Source organism: Rhinatrema bivittatum, chromosome 15 (assembly GCF_901001135.1).
Source record: "Rhinatrema bivittatum chromosome 15, aRhiBiv1.1, whole genome shotgun sequence".
Taxonomy (NCBI): domain Eukaryota; kingdom Metazoa; phylum Chordata; class Amphibia; order Gymnophiona; family Rhinatrematidae; genus Rhinatrema; species Rhinatrema bivittatum.
The window spans coordinates 70,925,301-70,949,678 of record NC_042629.1 but is presented as its reverse complement, the minus strand read 5'-3'; the positions used below and the strand labels follow the sequence as shown (position 1 = coordinate 70,949,678).

At 43.6% G+C, this 24,378-nt stretch overlaps 1 protein-coding gene and 1 long non-coding RNA gene across 7 annotated transcripts in view; one reads left to right on the top strand and one right to left on the bottom strand.

Moving 5' to 3' along the window:
• The window catches only part of LOC115076449, a 30,014-nt gene extending 16,581 nt beyond the window's left edge, over window positions 1-13,433 (bottom strand). Inside the window, exons 1-2 of one of the 2 annotated variants that reach the window (XR_003852765.1) lie at window positions 12,028-13,433; window positions 2,207-2,316 (exon numbers count right to left, since the gene is read on the bottom strand). This is a non-coding gene — a long non-coding RNA (uncharacterized LOC115076449). Of the gene's footprint in view, window positions 1-2,206; window positions 2,317-3,791; window positions 3,844-12,027 lie in introns of those variants that run through there. The other variant, XR_003852766.1, reaches the window with a different exon arrangement.
• Window positions 1-18,710, top strand: part of TP73 (tumor protein p73) — a 121,163-nt gene extending 102,453 nt beyond the window's left edge. For 3 of the 5 annotated variants that reach the window (XM_029577921.1, XM_029577922.1, XM_029577923.1), the window contains exons 6-14: window positions 1,101-1,231; window positions 2,416-2,525; window positions 4,900-5,042; window positions 6,326-6,414; window positions 7,294-7,418; window positions 7,997-8,148; window positions 9,466-9,598; window positions 11,851-11,944; window positions 13,491-18,710. In XM_029577921.1, coding sequence (XP_029433781.1) covers window positions 1,101-1,231; window positions 2,416-2,525; window positions 4,900-5,042; window positions 6,326-6,414; window positions 7,294-7,418; window positions 7,997-8,148; window positions 9,466-9,598; window positions 11,851-11,944; window positions 13,491-13,808 — 1,295 coding nt within the window. In that variant the 3' untranslated portion in view covers window positions 13,809-18,710. The remainder of the gene's footprint in view (window positions 1-1,100; window positions 1,232-2,415; window positions 2,526-4,899; window positions 5,043-6,325; window positions 6,415-7,293; window positions 7,419-7,996; window positions 8,149-9,465; window positions 9,599-11,850; window positions 11,945-13,490) is intronic. The other 2 variants (XM_029577925.1, XM_029577924.1) reach the window with 2 other exon arrangements.
• The last annotated feature ends 5,668 nt before the right edge of the window (window positions 18,711-24,378 follow it).

Below are 24,378 nucleotides of genomic sequence, written 5' to 3'. Positions count from 1 at the left end.
TAAAAATCATGAGGTTTATATTCTGACATAGTCCAGACAGCCAAGTTAGCTGGATAAACTTAGCTATATTCAACAGTGCAGCCACACTATTGATTCTAGCTAGCTGTTTTAAATTAGTTATCCGGCAGGGCCCGTACTATGGAACACGACGCCTCCTGAAATCAGATTACAGAGTGATCTAAAAACTTTTAGGAAAATTTTAAAAACATGGCTCTTTAAACAAGCCTTTCCTAAAGAGACCGGGGGATAGAGAAAGTACAGGAACATGCAGAAGAGCATGAACACATCGCTACTCTCACAAAGGGCATGAGAATACATTATTCAATCTTTCAACTAAAGTAAAACTACAAATGAAGAGTAACCTACTAGTACACCCGGACAAGACCAACATTACTCAAATATTGACTTTTATTTATGAAAACTGTAACCGAACCTTATTGGCACCTGCTAGAATGTACGATAATCCACACATACCTCCCTTATTTTATGTGCCTATTTGTGAACCGTATATAACTTAGCGACGGCATAGAATAGATTTTAAATAAATAAATAAAATAAATAACTATAGCCGGCTAACTTTAGGACAGCTCTTTGACTCGACCAGCCTTAGTCTGCTAACTCAACTCTTCCCAGTCACACCCCCTGAACTGCCCCTATCCTAAATGTTACCCTCCTAACTTATTAGGCAGCTAGAATTTAGCTGGATAAAGACTGAATATAGCCGGGTGAGTCATTCAGACAGATTAACTATTACATTATTCCTCTAAATGGCTTTTGAATTTGGACCTCCATTTTTGTGTTTCTGATGGACCCTGCTCACCTTGATTGAAGATGAATTGGGGGGGGGGGGGGGGGAGAGATGTTTTGAGATAGGGGAGAGCACATTTTGGCATATAGAAGCTTGATGTATATGGTGCACTTTGGGTAACAATCACATTGTGTCGGCTTGACGAGGGCCCTGTGCTGCTAATATGCCGAGATCTTGTTAAATGGACTCTGAAGCATCCCGTTCAGCGGTTGAAAAATGTGACATATTTGGTGTTTTGTGCTGTTGGCCGAATTCTTCTACACATATAAAGTGCCTGTTCTTTGAAATCTAGATTGTGTCTCCTCAGGCCAGGCAGCCCCAGCAAGTCACCTGATCCGGGTGGAGGGCAATAACCTCTCCCAGTACGTGGATGACCCTGTTACTGGGAGGCAGAGTGTGATGGTGCCATATGAGCCACCGCAGGTATGTGCACGACGGCAGGGGAGGCGGGCAGTCCGGGACCGGGCCTTACCTCCTTGGTCTGCTTACAAGCTCCTGTGCATGCTGGGAAGGCAGCAGTCATTCCCACGCAGGTCGGGTCTCCTGTTTTTTTTCTTATGTACCCTCCGAGGAGGCCTCATCCCTTGCAGCTTTGCCCCTTCCTCAGTCACTCCCACCTATAGCCCACCTTTCTTTTTAATTACGGTCTCATTGTTTGAACTCAGAGCTTCTTATTTATTTTTGTCTGTGTGTTTTGATTAGATTATAAACAGCAGGGACTGTCTCTGTAAAGTGCTGTTTATTTCTGCTTGCACCACAGAGAAGAGATTACAACAATACTGCTGGGTCAGGTCTAACATTCCTGCTGGTAGGGCTGCAGTGCCCCCTAGTGCACCGTGGAAAGACTGCAATTTCACTACTAATCGCTGAATCCAGACTGCGAAACGTGTAGCCGATAAATGACACAAACATGCATTTACTGTCGCCAGCAGGCCTGCCACTGCTCCCCGCAGCCGGATACCATAGAGAAGTTAGAGAAGAATTCATCTGGCCGGCTAATTCTGAAATGGGCCACTGGGACAGTGCCCAGCACAACCAAGGGATCCCTGCGCCTTTCTTTACTTATTTCCTTTCTTTTCCCCTGATTTCCCTAGGAAAGGCACAAGGCAGATTCCTGTGAATTACAAAGCATTTGTCTAGGTGGGGGGAGGACACAGGAAAAGTCCATGACACATTATCAGCCAGATAGACTAAGGAAAGCTATTGCTAAGCCTGGGAGTGACAGGAGTTAGATCTATTTTAGGGGAGCTGGACTGCCCATGCTGGGCAGGAGGGACCTTGGTCTGACCCAGCCTGGCAGCTCTTCTGCCAGGCTGGGTCGTTGAACAATGTAAGGCAGAGCACACAGTACATGATCAAGTCAGGAAATCATTTGATAAGCACAGCAGAGGAGCTTACCAGACTTGTAGGACCCTGCTGAGACAAGCACCCATCCCTGAAGGTGTTCCGGCTGGTCACACTGGGGCCGGCTGTCGCAGTGCCATACATGCTCTGTGGTCCGCCATCACCTGTCAGACACAGGACAAAAGGCAGTGTGTCATGTTGGAGCTACTCAGAAAAATAAAAAAAAAACCTCTCTCTCTCTGTAACTTTCCCCTTTGACCCAGGTTGGAACCGAGTTCACCACCATCCTGTACAACTTTATGTGTAACAGCAGTTGCGTAGGCGGAATGAACCGACGCCCAATCCTCATAATCATCACACTGGAGACCAGAGAGTGAGTTCCCTTCTGCTACCATTCTTGCCTAGACCAGAGATCTCAATAATGTAGTGTCAGGTAATAGGCACTGTGCGCCTAGCAGCATTCTTACATGGTAAGGAACATCACCAGCAGCGCGCATTCCCTTATACCACTGCTAATACTAAGCTTGCTGCCTCATGGGTTAACCTGAGGAGTCTGATGCAAGCCTGCTTTTGCCCCATTGCATATAGGGAGATGTAGTCCTACATTTCTGACAGAATTCAGAACTACATTTCCATGCATGCAACAGAACAAAACCAGGACTGGATCAAACTTTTTATGTTGACTTTGGCAAGGTAGCAGTCAAAAGAGAAAGACAGGGGGCACTGGAAAGGTGTGGCACTTATTCACTGAAAACTGGTGCGATGTGTCCAGTCTCTCCTCAGGCTATTCTGCAACCTGAATTAGTTTCCAAACACAGTCTATACTTGCTCAGGTACTTCTCCCTTGCAGGATACTTAAAACAAAACACAGTCTATACTTGCTCAGGTACTTCTCACTTGCAGGATACTTAAAACAAAACACAGTCTATACTTGCTCAGGTACTTCTCACTTGCAGGATACTTAAAACAAAGCACAGTCTACACTTGCTCAGTACTTCTCCCTTGCAGGATACTTAAAATACATTCTTTCCAGCAAAAGTCAAATCAGTTCTTTTAGCTGATTGAGGAACAGCTGCATATCATTCTAGGAACAGCTTAATTCACAGTTTTCTCTGGCTGAATGCAAGTCAGCAGCACAATATTCTCAGAACAAGTCAAATCAGTTCCTTTGGCTGACCTGCTTGATCTAGGGCACCGCTGTCCTGTGGTAGAGTTTAATTTTCTTTTCCTATTTCCTGGGTTTTCCAAACCTTTTCTGGATTCAGTTATCAGTAATTATCACACAGCAGGGAACTTGCAAAGAATTACTTCCGTTTTGTGGCGCAGAGGCACTGTGTGCGCTGGCCCTGAAGCATACTTATTATTTCAATTTCTTACCTCTGATACAAAAAGCTAACTGCATACGTCTGGCAGAGTGCACATGATTTGCAATTTATTTTTACGTCAAAACACTGAAAACGCTGAATGCACTCACTGCAGCAGAAAACCTATCTGTATAAGAACACCACTCTATCTGCTAACCAAAAAGCATTAGTTGGGGCTAAACCGTTAAGAAAATGTGTCTGAACCTTTTCAGCCCCTGAGGCAACTTATTCAAATGAACAAAACTCAGCCAGAGTTGGGCTTTTAGACCACTTACTAATAAACCGATCTTTGCTTCCTGGTTGCTACTGTGTCAGTTTGGATTGGCTTCCGTTTTGTTTCCTGGGTCCATTTCCTCTTCCTCCTTAGTCACCACACCTGCCCTGAGATCCTCGGGGAGCAGTACTCACTGATCAGACACCTCCCTCTTAAAGTGCTCTGCCATGTCCTCCTTACTCAGACCCAAGTCCCAGTTTTCTTTTAGGGGTTGCCAAACTCCATCCTTCTAGAGCAGGACGTCCCAAACCTGTCCTGAGGAACTCACAACCAGTGGGATTTGGGGGATAACCACAATGAATATGCATGAGATAAATGTGCATATACTGAGCCTCCGTGGTATGCAGATTTATCTCGTGCATTCATTGTGAATATCCCGGAAACCCGACTGGCTGTGAGGTCCTCAGGTCAGGTTTGGGATGGGACTACTCCACCACACTGGTTACGCCCCTACAAAATAGAGACAAAGGGATTTGCCCAAGACGGTTCGGAAGGATTGTTTGAATCCAGTGCTCCAACTGGAATATATTTGGTGCTCTATATGTGGATACATGACCCCTTGAAAAGGTTTTAAAGACCTGAGTTATATTTATAGATAATTGTAAGACCGCTGCAAAAAAACTCCTTGAGCCCTACCTTCCCTTCCCCCCAGGCAAACCAGAACATTGTGACATACTGGTGACATGTCAAGTATGGGAACAGCAGTGGAAAAGACTAAGGCTCATTGTGCTAGTGGGAGCGCTCCCTGCTCAGAGAGGTATTAGGTCATGGAGGTATCCCAGGTCAAGCTGCTGTACTACTCTTGATTAAAATTTGAGGGCTTCCCCAAGAGCGATCCTTGATTTTCATAAGGCCCTAGATGGAGAGAGTAAAGGTACTTGGGTATCCTATCGATCCTGCACACATCTACAACCTTTAGGCAGCGCGATCTGTATTAAACATTACAAATCTCGTCCTAGAAATGCTGTTAGTTCAACCTTTTTACATTTGGAAAACATGCTGGTTTTCACTCTATTTTTGTGTGTTTGATGGCTGCCATGGCATGGAGTATCAATTGCATCCCTTTTCAGAAGAATACAATAGCTGATTTCCTTTTCCTGCTTGTTCAGTGGTCAGGTGTTGGGTCGGAGATCATTTGAGGGTCGAATCTGTGCCTGTCCTGGCAGAGACAGAAAGGCCGATGAAGACCATTACCGAGAACAACAGGCTTTAAACGAAAGTGCAGCCAAAAATGGGAATGCCAACAAACGCAGTAAGTGTTCTGCGACCTGGACTATAGTGTTCAGTGTATAATGTTTTGTCTAAGGCTGTGTTAATAAAGTTGTTGCAAAGATCATGGGGCGCCAGAGGGCACCCTGGGTAAAGATAAATCAGTTCACGCTTCCTGTTCTGATTGAGCAGCTAAGTCTGTTTGTGATAGGGCTTTACCAGACTTAAGTAGCATGTGCATAGCCATCTACCATGTGCCATGCCTCTTAGGTAAAGGGTAAGAAAAATTCAACAACTCACTGCAAATTCAGCTCACTACAAATTCAACAGCTCACTGCAAAATACTCACTGCAAATTCAGCTCACTACAAATTCAACAGCTCACCGCAAAATACTCACTGCAAATTCAGCTCACTACAAATTCAACAGCTCACCGCAAAATACTCACTGCAAATTCAGCTCACTGCAAATTCAACAGCTCACTGCAAAATACTCACTGCAAATTCAGCTCACTACAAATTCAACAGCTCACCGCAAAATACTCACTGCAAATTCAGCTCACTGCAAATTCAACAGCTCACTGCAAAATACTCACTGCAAATTCAGCTCACTACAAATTCAACAGCTCACTGCAAAATACTCACTGCAAATTCAGCTCACTACAAATTCAACAGCTCACCGCAAAATACTCACTGCAAATTCAGCTCACTGCAAATTCAACAGCTCACTGCAAAATACTCACTGCAAATTCAGCTCACTGCAAATTCAACAGTTCACTGCAAAATACTCACTGCAAATTCAGCTCACTACAAAATTCAACAGCTCACTGCAAAATACTCACTGCAAATTCAGCTCACTGCAAGCTTGAGTCTCACTCTTCCCCACTGCATCTTTAGGAGAGAGAAGGAGCTCCCTGTTCTTGGCTCAGGCATATCTTGCTTTATTGAGAGTTAAGGCAATACTGTCCGAAATGTCAATCAGGGCAGGGATGGATCTGCTATTGTTGGAACCCGAAGCCTGTTCTCTACATTCATTTTGACGTGTTAAATGAGATTGGTCAGGACTTAAATTCTAACAATGGGAAGGTCCTGGACTGTAGGTGAGTGAATGCCTACTTCCAACATAGCTCAGGAACATCTCCAATATTACGACCTTTATAAAGCTAGCAAAGAGAGAGACTGACAGGCAGGCGCTCAGTAACGCTAGGCTCCCAGTGGCAGAGTGATTTGGGAGATGATTCCACCATGGGACCCTGACTCCTGCTGCTGACTTGATGTTATTTCTCCGTGCATTTACAACCCTAAGTGGTTTTGTTTCTTCTTCTCAGCCTTCAAACAGAGTCCACAGGGGATTCCAACTCTCAATGCCAACATCAAGAAAAGAAGACACGGTGAAGAGGAAATTTACTATTTGCCTGTAAGTGAGAGACCACTCAGGCCAAACAGGTGCAAAGTGAAAAAGTGAAATTTGAGATTGTGAAGTCTCAGTTGGGAAATGGAGCACAGGTAGGACTATGGTGGAGGAGATTGCTGATGAGCACCTAAATGAGGTGGCGATAGTTCCTGCCTGGAAAAAAACATCCATGCCATTCTCAGTGAAAGAAGAGCAAGCAAAGCCAAAGAATCTAGGGCTAAAATGGGGAGACTGGGCAACAAGAAGAAAAAAAAAGACAGAATCAATTAAAAACAGGCATCAGTTATGGCTGAATTCAAATGTTCAAAATTCTGCATTCACTCTTTTAAGTGCTTCTTAAGTGCCAGCTAACTTGAGCAATGTTGGTATGGTGAGGGAGGGTAAATTGGGATTACAGCCAATGGAATGGGTTAGAGGACCTGGTAGGAAAAAGAGAGCCTAGATTAGTGCTTTGTAGAAAGAATAATATTTCTAATTATTAAGACATAAGAATATAAGACTTTGCCATCCTGGGTCAGAGCAAAGGGATCCTCTTTCCAGCAATGGCCAAGCCAGAGCACAAGTACCTGGCGGGATCCCAAGGGGCAGATTTATCATTATACACTTGTATTGCACCTTACACCTGAGTTATTGTGTATGAGGGTGGTGCGCAGATTTACTGACCTTGGACAAGTTTATCAGAGAGAGACCCTTTATAGAATCGTAGAAGGAAGAGCTCGCGAGGCATTTAGTCCATCCCCCTGCCTTCAGTGGCTTGCATGTTGAGGAGGGGAAGGACATAATTTTAGGCATGTATGTTCACAAAGAGAAGATCCTCCAGAGAAGTGACAAGCTAAATGAACAGAAAGGACTGGATTTGGAGGGGTGCGTTTTCTGTTTTAGGTTCGCGGCCGTGAGAACTTTGAGTTCCTGATGAAGATAAAGGAAAGCCTTGAACTGGTGGAGCTGGTCCCTCAGCAGCTGGTTGACTCCTATCGGCAGCAGCAGCAGCAGCTTCTACAGAGACAGTTAGTAGCCTCAGCTCCATTACCTTTTGGGTGCTTGGGAGCTGCAGCCATGGAAAGTTTAGTCACCTCTGTGGTGGAAGAATGATTTTCCTTTCCTTGTCTGGACAGCGCGCTACAGAAAACTGTGTGTTGAGCGGAGGGTGCAGTATTGATCTGCAAGTCATAGGACGGTCAATATTAGAACCAACTCAATATTGTGTAATTAACTGAACTTGTAACTGCGGCAGATGTTCTGTCCTCAATATGAAGGCCAAAGCACACACTATTCTTTATTTATTAAGGGCTTTCTCAGAAACACACCCATTTTACTGAAAACAGTCCTAGGGATTGACATTTTCTACAGTTCTAGTGTCTCAGCCTTCAAGTAATCTGCAAGATTCAAATTCACACGGTCGTTATACAAAAGGGTCAATTCTACCGCGTTACATAAAATAGTACAATATATTGTAGATTACACCAAAAAGCATCTTAATTAGAACATTGCCCAATATTCTAATTTAAAAAGGTGTTTATTTCAAGGGGTCCTTTTGTTGATTTAAGAGATTTGACTAATCTATTGTGTATTCATTTCTGAGCAGAAGCCATTTGCAGTCTTCTTCATCCTACGGTCCGGTCCTGTCCCCGATGAGCAAAGTACACAGCGGCATCAATAAACTGCCATCAGTCAACCAGCTGGTGGGGCAGCCTCCTCAACACACCTCCAGTACAGGGTCCAACCTGGGACCCATGGGTAAGGATCGGATGGCTTGTGGTGGGGGCCTGCCTCCATTGTATGCAAATATATCTCATGCATATTCATTATAGAGATCCTGAAAACCAGACTGGCCTGGTGATCCTTGAGGATCAAGTTGGGATTATTAACTGATTCCAGGTCATTTGCAGGCTCGACCAGTCTTGATTTTGACTACATTGTCTCTATGGATGTGTGGTGTCAGTTTCCTTACAAAAATGGGGACTGGTTTGGACTCTATAAATAGTAGATCTTGTTTTGTGTGGGTGTGTGACCGAGGTGACTTCAGTAAGGGCACTGCAGGACTGTACTGGCTCCCAGCTGCTTCGTCTACAAGTGCATGAGTAAGCAAGCACCCGCTTCTCTCCCCAACATCTCTCCTACACATCTCTCCCAAATGGCTCTTCTCTTCTCTCCTGCTCTGGCTTTTGCCAGATTGCCTTGCACTAGACTTCATGCTTTCAGCTGTTGTGCTCCAAACATTTGGAACCACCTACTCTATGACTTGAGCCAGGAAAAAGGCTTCCCTACACAGACCCCATTCCCCCTCTTCTAACGAAGGATATTCCTTTATATCCCCTGGATTCCCAATGCTTTTTTTCCAGCTATACATTTGAATGCCACTGTAAATTATCTCATTCACATTTTGTGTATTTGAATTTGATTGTAATCCGCTTTGAGGCCATTCGTGGTAAAAGGTGGAATATCAGATGCCTATGAATAAGTAAATAAAGCTCTCATATGCTTTCCAATAATTATGGTCAAGCTCCTTCATGAAGCTAAAAAAGTGGAACAAAAATACAGCTGTCACCAACAGCCCAAAGAAATGAATTAGTCCCACTAAGAGAAAAGTGAACAAGAGAGCTTAGTAAAAAGATACTCAAGCTTCAACTAATAGAAATGTGTTCACTGCCTGTTGGCCTTTGTCCAGTGGTTATGGGTCATGGGGAACAGGCCGAGCCATCTTGCTATTCTCCCATTGCATCTAAGAATTCGTAGCTCCAATTTCTCTGTGGAAAGGAGGTGCTAAATGTATATAAATGTAATAGGGTAAAATCAGGATTGTTTTAGTTGGTTTCGACTGCAAGAATCCATCTGGTAACTCTACTAGAAGATCTTTGGTTCTACATTGAAGGGAAGGAGGGCTTCCTACAAGGTTATTGGTTCTGTCTCAAATAAACTGAAGCTACCTGGAAGGGAAGGTGCGATATCTAGAAGCTCTTTGGTTCCACTTCTTATACAAGCTGAAAGTACACTGACCACATAATCTGTGTGAACTTCCAATATCACTTGTCACTTCTCTTTCCTATGTCCTAGGACCTGGAATGTTGAACAGTCACCCCATGCAACCGAATGGGGAAATGAACGGCGCACATTCCTCCCAGTCTATGGTGTCCACATCGCACTGCACGCCTCCTCCTCCTTACAACCCTGACCCGGGCCTCGTCAGGTAGAGCAATGTGCCTCCAGCACCTTCCTTTCATTTCTTTCCTGTCCTCTTCTAACCCAGAAACCTGCCTCTAGAAGCTGCTTAACTGGCCCACCTGTTCCAACTCAGAAATCACTGGTGGTTATTTCAGACGGGCCACACCAGGCAAGCACCTATGGTAAAGAGTAATGATGAATAATGATGACATGTGCAAATGACACCACAAAACCTTTAACTGGGTCAGATTTCATTGGAGGAAGGAAGGAATTTTTACTTGAGAGGTGCCTAAAGGCATCATTTGAACACTAGCCCATGTGATTCAAGATGCATTTCCCCTTTCCCGCTGGATGTGGTGTTATTAATGGCAAAGTTCTTTAAAAGGCAAATTGATTTCTAATGATGTACTAATAAGGCACTGAACCTATTAATTGTCATCTAAGATTCATTCTTATAATTGCATCTTTTAATATCCATGAATAAATTAATCATAGGACATGCAGAATTACTTTCCTTACCAGTCACTGCGCAGTCATCGCATGTGGATACACCTTGGAAAGTACAAGACATTGAGTGATTTCTGATTGACCATGGCTAACAAAGTAGCCCAATAATGAATAGAGGTCTTTCTGGTGAGCAAATTAACTTCTTAACAAATACGAAGAGAGCCTCACTTTCTCACTAGGTGTAGCTTAGTGGTTAGAGCAGTGGGCTACAAAGCAGGGAAATAAAGGTTCCCATCCCATCTGCCACTCCTTGTGACCTTGGGCAAGTCAATTCATTTTCCATTGCCTGAGGTATGGACAGGAAAATAGCGACAGTGCCTGATTGTAATCTGCCCTGAGGTGCCTCAGAAGCAGAACAGAAATAAATAATAGAGCAGATGTAGCTAGAAACAGGTGTCCTGCCACTGGTAAAAGCCTCAGTGCATGCTCAGTTTTAATCATAGAGCCAAAAACAGAGAGTCCACGTCTCATTCAAAACTACATACGTCACGGTTCATTCCTAAGAGCCGACACTGGCCATGTTTCAACATCAGTGTCTGCTTCAAGAGTCCCAACTTATGTGTGCAATTGCCTGGGTTGTGTGGGTAACGTAGCTTTGAGATTTATTTTCTTGTTTTCTTTAAAGTTGGGAGTCTGTGATTAGGACTGAGAATGTGCTAAGGCTTCTGTTGTTTTGGGTAAGAGCAGGAAGGTTGTTTGCTGTCCCAGTATGCGTTAGGTAGTTGCATTGCTGGTTAATGTGCATGGCAGCTTCTTTCCAGTTTTTTACTTGCTCTTTTTACTTTCTCCAAACATCTTAATGCTTTTTTACAGAACATTATGCTGGCAGAAAATATGATTTCAAATATGTAGTATATTATATATGTGTGTGTATATATATATACAGAGAGAGAGAGACATACAGAAAGCTCCAGTTGTTGCAGATGATATTAAGTCTTCTCTTACAACTTACAATAGTCTTTTTAAAAGGCCACAATAGACACACCTCACTGAACAATGAGAAGAGTCGTACAAGCTACACTGTCTTTTCAACAGAGCCTCCATCAGTCTTTGACTATGTAGCATGATTTATACTGTACGGCATGACTAGACAGCAGCCTCCGGAAATATTCTGGGGCTTCTAGGCAAAGCGTCTTAAAGAACTGCTCTTTTCTCAGGCCATAACCGTGTGTGATACAGGGTGACAGCAGTAACAGTTCAGTCAAGCTACAATTATTGCCGCTTTTCAGCCTTGATGGAGATTATCAAGTGGGACACACATTGTGCCTCGTGTCAGCAAAAGCTCACTGTGCTAGAGACGGACTATTTTGCCTTCTTGCTCACGATGCTTCCTGTGTAATTTAAATATGCAGCATGAACCATAGTGGCAGGCAAATAAAAGACCTTGCCAAAGGTCAGTAATAAAGAGTAGTCCCCATCATGCCACAGTAGGATTTCTTGACCATAGCTTGTCATTCTCCCAATGAGGCCACACTGCCTCCCATTGGTAGTTGGCCTGCTGTTGCCTTCTATTGTCATGTCACATAACTACAGCCCAAGGAAAATGCAGTTCTCCTTTAGTAGGAAGAAATGGCCTACAAATCCCAGCTGCTTCATGGACTGTGCTTAGGCACAATAGAAAAGCGGCCATTTTATTGCCATGGCAGCAAGACCAATGAAAGATGGTTGTGTCCCTCTGGAAGTATTCCCCCAAGGACTGTGAAACCTGACACATGTCTTCTGTGCCAGAGAAGTTAATACCACTTTACTTTCCAAACTCTTTTTCTGCAGTTTTTTAACAGGATTGGGGTGTCCAAACTGCATCGAGTATTTCACGTCCCAAGGGTTACAGAATATTTATCACCTGCAGAACCTAACCATGGAGGTAAATGCTTTTGGGATGCTGGTGTTGATGTTGAGAACAAGATGCAGGGGAACGCAGTTTTAAGGCCAGAAGCTGTGACTTACCCTGTACAACTTCTTCTGTCTTTCATCTTCAGTGTTTGAGGCTTGGGTCTTCTATACCCTTCAGTTGCACTCTTTCAATGATGCTCTGTGACAATTTCATTCTGTTTCGAACATTGTTGTCCATTCTCTGCGAAGGAGATGTTATATCTGAGTATTTACTGCACAGTATCAAAGCTATAGGAAACACCTTTGTAGCAGACACTTTCTAATACTGAACACATTTGCTGCCCTTCAAAAGAGATGGCTGGATGTAGGGCTTGACCAAGGTATGATACCAAGAGAATAAAAAAATTTGACAAAGCTCAGGCATGACCTTCAGAGATTTGAGGGTACAGCTTTTTTTCTGCCTTATGGAATATCCTATGCCTATTGATATTCCACTCAATAGGCATAAAATAATACATAAGGGGTATGATACAATATAATTGTGAATGCTAGAGGTGGTCAGAAAGATTGCACTCTTAAACCCAGCCTACAACCCGACGCCATCTCTGCTAAAACACCTTCTTCCTGTCAGTCAGCTTGTACTGATAATCCAATTGCTCCTTTGCAGGAAGTATTTTCTGTCAGCGTACTAAATGGCAGGCAATCTTTTATATACAAATGTGCATTTACAAACAGACTGAGGTCAAATATTATTACCAGTGTTTTCCCCTCACCACCAGCACCTGCTTTGTACCCGAATGCATTTTGAAGACATCATAAAGTGGCAGAGGTCTCCCCTAGCAACTCATGAGCATTATTTTAGAAACAATGGTTTTTCGTTGGTAGCTGGAGCCAGTTGCATGAACGTAGACTTTAGTCATCAACATCTTAACAACTAACTTCAACAAACTGACAAATAACATATTCCTAAACCAGTGAAACCTAGATAACCCTGCTGTTGATCCATGCTGGAATTGGAATTACAATCCTTGCTCCATTCCCTTCCACCACCACCCCCAACCCCCTGCCTGAAATCCCTGTTTGAGCAAACAGGATCTGTGAATGGGTTTTTTATAGTGGAACGGAGGCAGGTCGCAAAATGACCGGTGAAGCTATTGGCAGCTTGGTTGAGATCTCCAGATCCTCTCCGGTTTGAATCTTTTAGACCCGGCAGGCATATACTATAAATATTCTGAGACTCATGTTTATGTATTGAAAAATATTTGAAAGTTTGCCCCGTCTTTCGAAATTTAGAGGGCAGTTTTATACCAGGCCTCCCAGTGCTAAAGTGGGCGGGTATGTGCACGCACATATTGTATATGCGGACTCTGCCTTAACTCCGCCCCCTCCTGTTCCTGCTGACTCACATGTTCCTTGCCCCCCTCTACCCACAAAGCAGATCCGTAGGATGTAAAGAGTTCCTGCGCTTTGATTGCCATTTGTGTGTAGTCCTTACCGAGCATGTTCCCGGAATCCATGGCTGACACGGTTTCCCCCCCCCCCCCCCCCCCCCCCTTCTGATCTCCCCCTTTCCATAGGATCTTGGAGCACTGAAAATCCCCGAGCAGTACCGGATGACCATCTGGCGGGGCCTCCAGGAGCTGAAGCAGAGCCACGACTACGGCGCCCAGCAGCTCATCCGCTCCAGCAGCAACGCGTCCACCATCTCCATTGGCAGCTCGGGTGAGCTCCAGCGCCAGCGCGTCATGGAGGCCGTGCATTTCCGCGTGCGTCACACTATCACCATCCCTAACAGGAGCGGTGCTGACGAGTGGGCAGACTTTGGCTTTGACCTCCCCGATTGCAAATCCCGTAAACAGTCCATAAAAGAAGAGTTCACAGAGGGCGAGATCTAAGGCAAGCAGGACATATGACAACACATAAATACATGCATAGAGCGCCCAGTGAAAGATTGAACGAGCGACGTATACATGCAGCTGCCCACACACAGAAACATAAAACGTTTGCAGCTCTGAGCGCCCGGAGAAACCCAAACAGAGCGCTGCGTTTTGGATGCACGCTCGGGGCCGTGTTTGCTGGAATGTGGGTTTGCCACTGGTTTTAGGATGGGGGTTATTCACACGGGGATGAACTGAAGACCCCAGCTAACAATCTGTAGATATGTTCTAGGGCTTGTGTGGAAGAGGAGGCGAACAGAATTATCTATGTCCTCAGCTTTCCAATCGCAGTGCTTTGGAAGACGCTTGCTGTCGTACTGTGTTGTTACAGCGTAAAAGTGAAAATGTTTTTTCTTTCGTTAAGGCTTCCCTTTCTCTGTCCTCTGATCGATGCCCTGGATCAGGAAGACCTGTGACGTCTCAAAACCAAACCAAAACAAAACAAAAAACAAACCATACGGGGGGTTAAGCTTCTGTGCTCCATCTTCTTTACAGATGGCTTCCGCTCGCGGATACGGTCTGGAAAAACAGAGAGACTTGCTTTTCCTGCTCAGACTGCCAAAAAAAGAAAGTATTTTTCATTGTCTTTGTGAATCAAGAAAGCAACCTGCAGAGTGCAGACTGCGGGCATGTGTATGTAAATGGCTCATCCCATGTGTGTGTGGACATCTGTACACTCGTAGGCAGGCCGCTGTGGGACTCGATAACATGAAGTTACAGCACCCGGCTCCCAAGGCTCCCATCCTTCTCCTCCACCGCCTGCACACGGGATTTCTAAGGATGCGGTTAGGATCTAATGGGAACCATTCCTGGCTGCACCTGAAAATGGTCCGTGTGATGACCCATGAGGCAGCATTACAGCTGCGGCCTAGGGTGGGCCTGGTCACTCTGGAAAAGCATTGCGGTGCTTCAGCTTTGCGATGACCAGCAGGATGCGTTGCGGAAAGTTCCCACCACTGTACACAGAGTGTTTATGTATATATATATATATATAGATCTATGTGTGTGTGTGTGTGTATAACAATATATACATACCAGGCTCATGTATACTTTATTTTCTTGTACATAGCATAAGAAAGTTCCCTTGAATTAATAATGTCGCTGTGCCATATTTTAGTCACAAATGTTCCAGTTCTCTTAATTTCAGGTCTGCCAGGTTCTGAAAAGGATTATCAGTTTTAATTTAAAAATAATGCATTTTCTGTTTTAAATAATCTAACACCCATTGTAAAGGAAAGTGGGAAGAGGGTTGAACTGCTAAGCCTATAAATCAGCCCCTGAGCTTTTGGTGTTAACTCTGGAGTTTAAGAGCACGACTGAGGCTCAGCCTCGGAGCCGATTTCCCTTCGCCACTCACCTCGCTGCTTTCTTTCTTCCCCATTGCCAGAATGTGATAAATTGATATTTGCTTTTGTGTTGCTCTTGAGAAGTTTTGCTTTAAAGTTCCTTGTATGATAGGATTTCCCCCGTCCTTCTTCCTCCAGCACTCGGCGGGTCCACCAGGAGTGAACGTAGTATAATGGGGAAAGTGCCACAAAGAAATGTTTTATATGCCTTGTGGAGCATCTTGGGTTACTGACTGGCTGGGGTTGACCTAGTCCTGGTTTTACCCTATTGCATGCTGGGACTTGTAGTTCCAATTTCCCCATTGAGGTCTGTAAGAAAAGCAGGACTGAAAATTTCAGTAACTCTGGTAGCACCTAAGATGGATCACCATTGGTTTTTTTCTTGAATGTTCTCTCACTGTCCTGGCTTATTTTGACCGGTTTCCATCATCTTAAAACCCAGATTTCCTGCATTTCAAGCAGCCCCAAGTTATTGTGGGCAATAGGCTCATGGTGATAAGGTCGCAGCAGGTAAGGACTCTGTAGTGTAGCTGCACCGTGGAACCCAGGCAGCAATGCTGACAAGAGAAAATTTGTACAATAGTCACTGGCTTCCTTAGCAGTCAGCTTCCACCATCTGTTCTCACCATTTCAGCCTTTCTTCTATTTCAATCACCATATGAAAATTATTATCACCGATGCTCTCTTTCTTTTCCTGTGCCTAGCATTCACGTATGCGCGGTGGCATGCCCTGTGACATCATCACCTGCAATTCACTATGGGAGTTTAGGGAAACATGGCCGCCCTCCTGTCTCTCTCAATGTTAACTCTTGTCAAAAGCAATAATGAACATAACTGAAAGACCTAAGGAGTTTTATTTATATGTTGTGTAGTTGACAGCACTGTCCTTTTAAAATCTAAAGCGGTCTACTAGATTTGACTAGTCTAGGATTGTACATATGCCACAGGCACTTTGCAAAGCCCCTTATTAATTGTGGTGTAAGCTCCTTAGAGGAGTCCAGTAAGCCATTATGAAAATGTATTTATCTACCCTTACAAAGTTATGAACGATGATACTTTGTATATGCCAGTGATCCTCAAGCACCACTCAGCTGATCCGGTTTTTTGGATATCCATGATGAATATGCATGAGAATATAGCTGCATACAGTGGAGGCAGTGCTTGCAATATATATAATACATATTCATTCTGGATATCTTAAATATCTAACTGGCTGAGTTATTTATAATACACATGCACACATAGCCACTGTTAAAAGAAAGTGCAGGAGAGTAGAGATAATCTTGTCTAGAACTCTCTTATGAGAGAATTACAAAGAAAGCCCAATTGTTAGTTGAGGGCATGGGTCACCAGCCTCAGTGCTGGAGTCACAATATGCAAAGAATTTAGATTGATTTTTGCCTGTTTTCCTGCTATTGGTGGAAATGAGTTGGGAGCAAACCTGCTTCACCATTCCTTCTTGCAGTTCAGCACAGGGACCTTAATTTTCGCGGTAACTCCAACCTTTCCTTGAACCACTGCTTCTAGCAAACCAAGCTCCTCTTCCACGTCTGCCAACCCAAATCAAGAGACTCTGTTCTCTCTCGGGAAACCGAAATCTGCTTCTGCCTTGTTTACAGTTTGTTTGCTGCAAGGCAAACCCTTTAAAGTGGTCAGTGCCCGTCGTACAGGAATGTAGAGCTCGGGAGGATAGCTCTGGGAAGTAACATCATCAAACCAATGGTCATCTTCTGAAAGACTCAATCCAAGCTTTGCTTTTACCGTAAAGTTGCTGCCTGGCTCATAAAGTGATTTTTAATCTAAATCCTGAGTCGTTAATGGCCAGAAAGAGGATTTCCTATCACATTGTATCGGTGATATAATGCAACGCAAAGTGCAAAGCTCCTGCGAGTCTGTTATCTTGCATAATTTTACCTAGGAGAGATCTTTATATCCGACTAAACACATTGGTAATGAGCTTTCGAGAGCTTTTCTCCTTCTGCACAGACCTGATAGTTTAGACCTCTTGGAAACTGATCACAAATGCATTTTTAGTCCACTTGAAAGATCACATTGAGAGCTTATTAACTGACTTTTATTTATACATCTTTCGGTGGTCTAGCATGGCAATCACACTCCTTGCCCAATTTTAAATCATGCATTTTTTATCCAACTTCAAAAAAGGAAAAAAAAATAATCCAGAGAAAAGCAAACAAAAGTCTTCTGTTAAAAGTGCTGTGAGAACTAAATTTTAGCGATGTGCTATTGTTCTTAAATTGACAGGGAAATAATGGTGAGATTTTTTCCTTTGTTTTGTCTCATTTCCCATATGAAATGACAATGAAATGTCAGCACATGCTGACAGAAACAAATAAAAAATGAAAAGAAAACCTCCAAATCAATAGAAAATAAACAAAGGATTTTTCCATGCACACCCCTACTAGAGGTAAGATTTTGCCTAAAACTTAAATCTGACAATTAGCTGCATCCATGTTATCATTTCTTGAGGACCAACATGTGCTCTATAGGGAAAGTAATAATTAGTAAAGTTAAGCAAATGTCGTCTAGAAGGCCAAGATCCAGGGATACAGATCCTACCTGCAGAAGCTAATGAGATCGGACAATTTGGAGTGTACAAAATTCCTTTCTGAGTAGGGTGCAGACAATGAGAATGAGCCTGAAAATGACTTCCTTGCTTAAAAAGACACACATTGTGGGAGCTGCCATCGGTGCAAACCATCTGCGTTTCAGCTTTCCACATGAAGGCCTTTGGTATTTCTGAGCATTTACACTTTGTAAGAGCACAAATTCCTTACTCTCCTTTTTCATTGGCTTAAGCAGAACATGCTTTGGTGTATTGCTGAAATAGTGTTAGCACAGGAGCCAGGAGGGCCACAGCATTCCCAAGGACCCCTGCAAGCCATACCTGTCAAATGCCTATGCCTCGAAAATTCAAATGACTCGTGCATTTGTGAGTATTTAAATTATATATTTATTCTTAAAGTGGGGGCAGGCTGTTTAGTTTGGACTATTGCTTTGATCATGAAACAGAATGTACACTTGTGCATGGATGTACAGAGATTATATCCGTGGCTATACAGTCAGACGGGATTAGAAACACATTGGCATAACAGCTATTTTGTTTGCGCTTCTTTAAGTTATGGGTTTTGCATGTGGCAGATTCCTCGGAAAATTGTTCAGTGGTGCTTGTTGTGTCCATCCTTCTCAACACCTCTTTGGCAGTGCTGGTAATGGAAGTCATGCCTGGGCTGGTTATTAGCTGCAGGGGTGTGCAGAGTGACAATGAATACTTGCTGGCACTTTCCATCTTTGTTATAAAAAAATATTTGCAGTATTTGAGGTATATTTTGCCTGTGGAATTATCCCTCCATTAGAGACTGTTCACATACTGCTCCCTACCCTTCCCAATGGATGTACATTTGTCCAAATGCTTACAACTTAACACATGCTGTCCATCCCCTCATCCGCAACTCGTTTACGCCACACTGTGAAATAAAAGAAATGTAATCTCTTGCAGGCCTGTGCGGCTATGGTCTGTTTTGGTTTCTTTTACTTGATACGAATGGTTAACGCGTGACTGGTGGTCATTCATAAAACATAAAAAATACAGGGTGTAATAAGGTAATGTATGATAAACATCAGATGCCTTGCCTTCTCCGTACTAAGACAGAGATGAGATTTATTTTTACAGCTTATCCTGGTGGTGCTGTGGAAGTCATGGTTCTTGAGTAAAATTACAAGTCTGTAGTTTCAGCTTGACTGTGATTTGTACAGCCCCCTTTAAAGCACACCTGGTGCTCTATTGTTCCTGGCTGAGCACCTCCTCTGTCAAAGGAAAAACGTTAAAGTTATAACTGATGCATGTCACGTCAGCCATGGTGAATGTGTGATGCCATCAATATTCACAAAAGAGGCTGTTGTCTAATGTTTAATCAGCTATGCAAATTCAATCTCTTTTCAACACAAGTTGGTTTGGTCTTGTTAGTAATTCTGGCTACGTGTGTCACATTTGCAAATAAGTGTGAACTAGGTGACTGTATTCTTAGATATGTTTTGTGTGCACATTTATCAGTAACAATCCTGCAAAACCTTTTTTAACCACTGACCAATCCATTTCTAAGAAGCTACAAAACTTCCTCATTTCATTTGAAAACATTGCCTGCTGTTTTGGACTCAGAGAGTGGTCACTTGCTACTACCCATCCGACCAACCAGCTCTGAGCAATGTCACGAGGCCAGCAGTATGGAAACAGCAATGGCCACCCCACATCCCAAAGCCACATGGCTCAAACCAGAAACAGGCCTGGTGGGGGAACATCTTTTGTGTAACAACAGACTCACACACTGCTCAAGTTTGGCTGAGGGGTTTACAGGCACGACTCCTGCCTGAGGGAAGAGTAGGTTCTGGAAGGAAATGAGCAGCCATAAGCTGTAGAAACCTCTTCCATCACTCAAGATTAAGTAAGGACAAATCCTTTAGCTTATGGATCAAACACTACGTGCTGTTTTGTTCCAGAGATAGTCCATTGCTTAAGACAGGGTCATTGCTTTCTTTTAACAATTAAAGGTTCATCACCTAAGAAAGAAACAAAAGCAAAATAAGGGCAGCTATTTTAGCTTTTTTGCAGCATAATTAGGAAGCTGATAGTATATTTTTCAGTCTAGATTATGCCCTAAAATGCAGCTCATACTGCATGTGTGTATATATACTGTATATACATGCACAAACACGGACTTCCTGCTTCTGGTGCTACGAGCTTGCTTAGAATTGTGCATGTCATGGTAGGGAATGCAGTATGCAACTACCTAAAGTGATTTAGCACAATTAAAGAGCCACCCAGCCCTATTATACAATGTATTGATTTAGTAATTAACTGATTTTCTTGTAGTTGTGAATTCATGAGATGGGTACTTCTGCATACTAGTTATATTTGTGTGTGTATATACATATATATATATATATATATATACACACACACATATATATATATATATATATTTGGTGTAAACTCCTTGCTGGACAGGGTTTGTTTGTTTTTTTTAATCATTGTGACATTTTATTTGTGTGCCAATATATGAAATGCATGTGACAACAAAGGTGTAACAATGCATAAGGAATAAGCAGTGGGCCCCAAACACAGATGTTGCAAAGAAAGATTTCTAATTCGCAGTTCAAAAATGTCGCACCTCGAGTGTCGGTGTCCTGCCCCCTTCCCAAATCCATGCACAACACCGTCTAATGGGGATTTCCCCACCCCTCTCATTCTCTAAACCGATACCCCTACCCTTTTACCCTGCTGCTGTCCTCAGTACCTAACAACGGTGCTGAGTGGAAATGGGGGGGTCATAGAGTGGAATTCACCGTCTCCAGGGGTCTTTCTAAAGGAAAATGCCTTTATCTTTTTCCACATTCATGGACGATGCTGGATAGAGCAGCAGAGGGAGGAGTGTCTATCTCCTAGATCCAATCCCTTTTCTTGCAGATGTGGATCATGTTAACAGTTTGAACAGATGTTGCTCGTGGCAGACTGTGCACCATTATCCACACTAGTTCGGTGAATATGCACAGCCCAAAAGTAAAGCTTGCCAGGGGATAGGCCTCAGGACGCTGCAGAGAGAACACAGGTTGTTGTTTTGTTTTGTTTTTTCACTTGCACTGGGTTATTGCGTTTATTTTATTCCTGCTAATGTACATTTGCTTTGAGCCTGGTGGATGGGGGTGTATTTTATTGCTTGTAAATGCAGGTCGGCTTCAGCTCTTTGGAAAAGGTGATTTTAGAATCAGACTAACAAAAAGCAGCAGGGAGGGCTGCCTGCAGTGCCCCATGTGGCCACAAGGCCACCCCCAACTGCCCTTGGCCTACGAAGGAAAGAAAGAGGGCAGGGTAAGAGTCCCTTTGCCCCAGGGTTTTTCCCCATCCTTAACTTTGTGCTTCAAATGTTGGTCTTTGCATCTTCCATTGCCACCTTTAAATCCATTCTTTCAGTTACTTCCACTCCCGGCGCTTACAGTGCTGGTGGATGAGGGCGTTTCAGGGTTGCTCGTCTGTGGACGTAATGCTTCTGCACAAGTCGCAAAGTAAAGCACTTTATTGCTTTGAGATTTTTGTAACAAGTCATTGGTGGTTTTTCAATGTCAACTAATGCTTTCTTTCAAACAGTATTACGTGATATACTCTGAATATTTTAACTGGGTTTGTTGTTTTTTTTTTAAGGATGTTCTCTTGGGAAAATGGGTTGGGGTTTTTTTTGTCATGTGTCAAGTGTTTTTGTCGGTTAATTTTTTTTAATGTAACAATAAAAAAAACACATTTAAAGCTGACTCGGTGTGGCCCATGATGGCTCTCCCCATTTTCAGCATCACCCGTGCTTGAGTTGTTGACACACTAAGAGACTTCACAGCTTAGAAACTCTGCACACAGATTGATCTCATGCCCGTTCTTTGTAGATATCCTGAAAGCCCTACTGGCTGCCAGGGCACACGATACAGGGGGAGTTCCAAACCATGGTCAAGACTCAGTTTTGATAGATCTGTGGCTGCAGCTTTGGACAAGTCACTTTATCACCCTGCCGCCCCTCCAGGATCCAGCTAAAAAAAAAGTATTTTATTTAACCTACTTTTCTTGGTCAACAAATTAAATAACTATGAATTTTAAAGCAAAAAACATTAAATCACTATTTAGTTCTCAGAGGAGGAAGGAGGTGAGAGAGAACATCCTCAACAGTGCAATTAGAGACCATGAAAATGTGGCCAAAAGATACAGAAATAGGCAAAGTGGATTAGGCACCATGGGCTTGCTTAAAATCAACTTCCAAGCACAGCTTGATAGGTTGCCAGTACCTATTATACCCTCCGAGTGCCAGAAGGAAGCCAGTGCTAAGATGAGCATAAGCAGTAAATTTGGGAGACTTGAGCTCGTGCCCAACGTCCCCTGGTTCCTGTCAAGGGGTGCACAAAGCTAAGCCATTTGGGGGAAGACAGCTTTTACTAAAAGAATGGGAGAACCCGTAGCCCAAGATTGCCAGGCTCTACCTATGCTTCTGCAGTACTGGCTTTCAGCTTGGTCCTGTACAACCACCCCGTCAGGCTGGCCACAACAATTATGCACGCTCACTGTGGCCAACTTGAAAAGCAGCCTGGCTAGGCCATTCCAAAGGCCCAGGTTAAGAACGGGGAAAAAAAAAACGAGAGGATTTTTGGTAGAGAGGAGGCCTTTTGGAAAAACCAGCAGCGCAGTACTTCTCCTTTATAAAGGGCTGGCATGTCACGTCCTGCACTTGTGAATTTCGCCAAGCGTCTGAGGCACCGCTCCTGCAGGTCTGCTCCACAATATCCAGCTCAAATGAAGTTTTTCGGAAAATTCATTTTTTTTTTCTCCCCCACTCCTGACAAAACCTTTGCTGTGAGCCGGCAGCGTGGCTCTGTAACCAAATGATGTGCAGTGGTAGGGACGTGCTTGAGAAAGGTGAATGTAGAAAAGCCCATCCCTCTAGCAAGAATCTCTTAGAAGTGAACAGGGGTAGTTACCAGCATTCGGACATTAAGAAAATAAAATAAATCGAGTTCAGACATGCTAGCAAGCTTGGTGGCGCTGGTCCACTTCGAGAGCATTTGCGCATGACAAGCTCTAAAACATGCAAAAAAAAAAAAGGCCCAAAAATCTGCGTATTCAGCCAAGCGTTTAATTTCAAGCAGTTATCACAGACCATTGCTTTTACTTTCCAGTGGGCGAGCTCTGCTTTGGGCCTGTGGGAGGAGTTGCACATTCGCTCAGTTGGGTTTCTGTGCTCCCCGTTAAGCTCGGTGTTTCGTGGATGGATAAACCTTTTTCAGGCTTGTGTTGTTTGGATGCAATATGTGCTCTTACTATGACTTTCTGTGCATTTCATTGTTTATGATCTTGTTTTGTTGTTATAAACTTTTACACTGAATTAAAATTTCACTGTTGGAAGATGAGCACTGGGACCAATAAAGAGAGAAAACAGAGCGAGAGAGACTGAAAAAAGAAAGAAAAAAAAAAAGCAGTACTCCTATGAAGCAGGTTCAGGCTATGAGACAAGCGGAGCTGATGAGTCAAAACAGCAAGATACAGCAAGAGCAACCCTATTTCCTAAGGATAAAGCAGTGATGGGTTTCCTTTTGGCTGGTACTTTATAGCAAACACCCTTTCTTTAAGAAAGCTGTCAGAAATGCAAGACTTGCTGTAGGCGGGCACGAGGACCTGGACCCACCGCAGAGCCCAGTGCGAGCGAGCTCTTCCCCTCCCCCGCCCTAGCTGATGTGCTCCGTGCACGCGGTGCTACACGGAAGCGGCTCGCCGCTACCCGCTGGAGGAATAAAAAAAATAAAGTCACAGTGCACTGGAAAAAGAGAACCAAACCACCAGGCAAAAATAAATCAGCTGGCTTTTAATAAGGAGCTGTCTTTGGTTTCAGAAGAATTTTTTTTTTTTTTAGAACTATTTCCAGATAGAATGATCGGCCCATATAAAACAAAATCCGAACGCTGACTTTTACTGTACGCTCTCGGCAGCGACACAAAAGCGGGCGTGCTCGAGTTCCAACCTCCATAGCGGTTGCTTGCTTTGAGTCACAGCGCAGTGGGTAAGCGCACTACACGTGAAGCGGGGCACACTTAAAAAAAATCGCACACCAGACAAAAGGGCAATATTGTAATAATACAGACGGCGATGCTCTTCTGGGACTTAGGAAACGCAGAATACAAAGATTAAAATATTCCAATATATAAAAACAATCGGCAGTTATCGCGGCCTAACGATAAAAAGGTACAAAGAACCTGGTTTAAAGCTAAATTTGCCTGTTTTTAAAGGCACTATGATTTCTTTTTATATTAACGTTATTATTTTGTACAATTTCATCTGATCCAAACCTACTGAGGCAGAAGAGCAAATGGAAAAATATGCGCAGCAGAATCTCAGCTTCCTGACAAAAAAAAAAAGGGGCAACGTCCTTATGTAATAAGGGGGTGAAGGAGGTGGGCCAGGAGCCCTCGCTCACCTGCTGCTTTTTCAGTAACGCGGGCTTAGCGGGAGGGAGAAGAGGGCAGCAGGGATGGGTCCAGGCCTCATAAGGCCATGGGGGAGGGGGCAGTCGGCTGTCTTGCCCCTTACCCTCCCCCCACTGACAGACTGCCAATGTCCTCACCCGCAGGAGACATTAAAG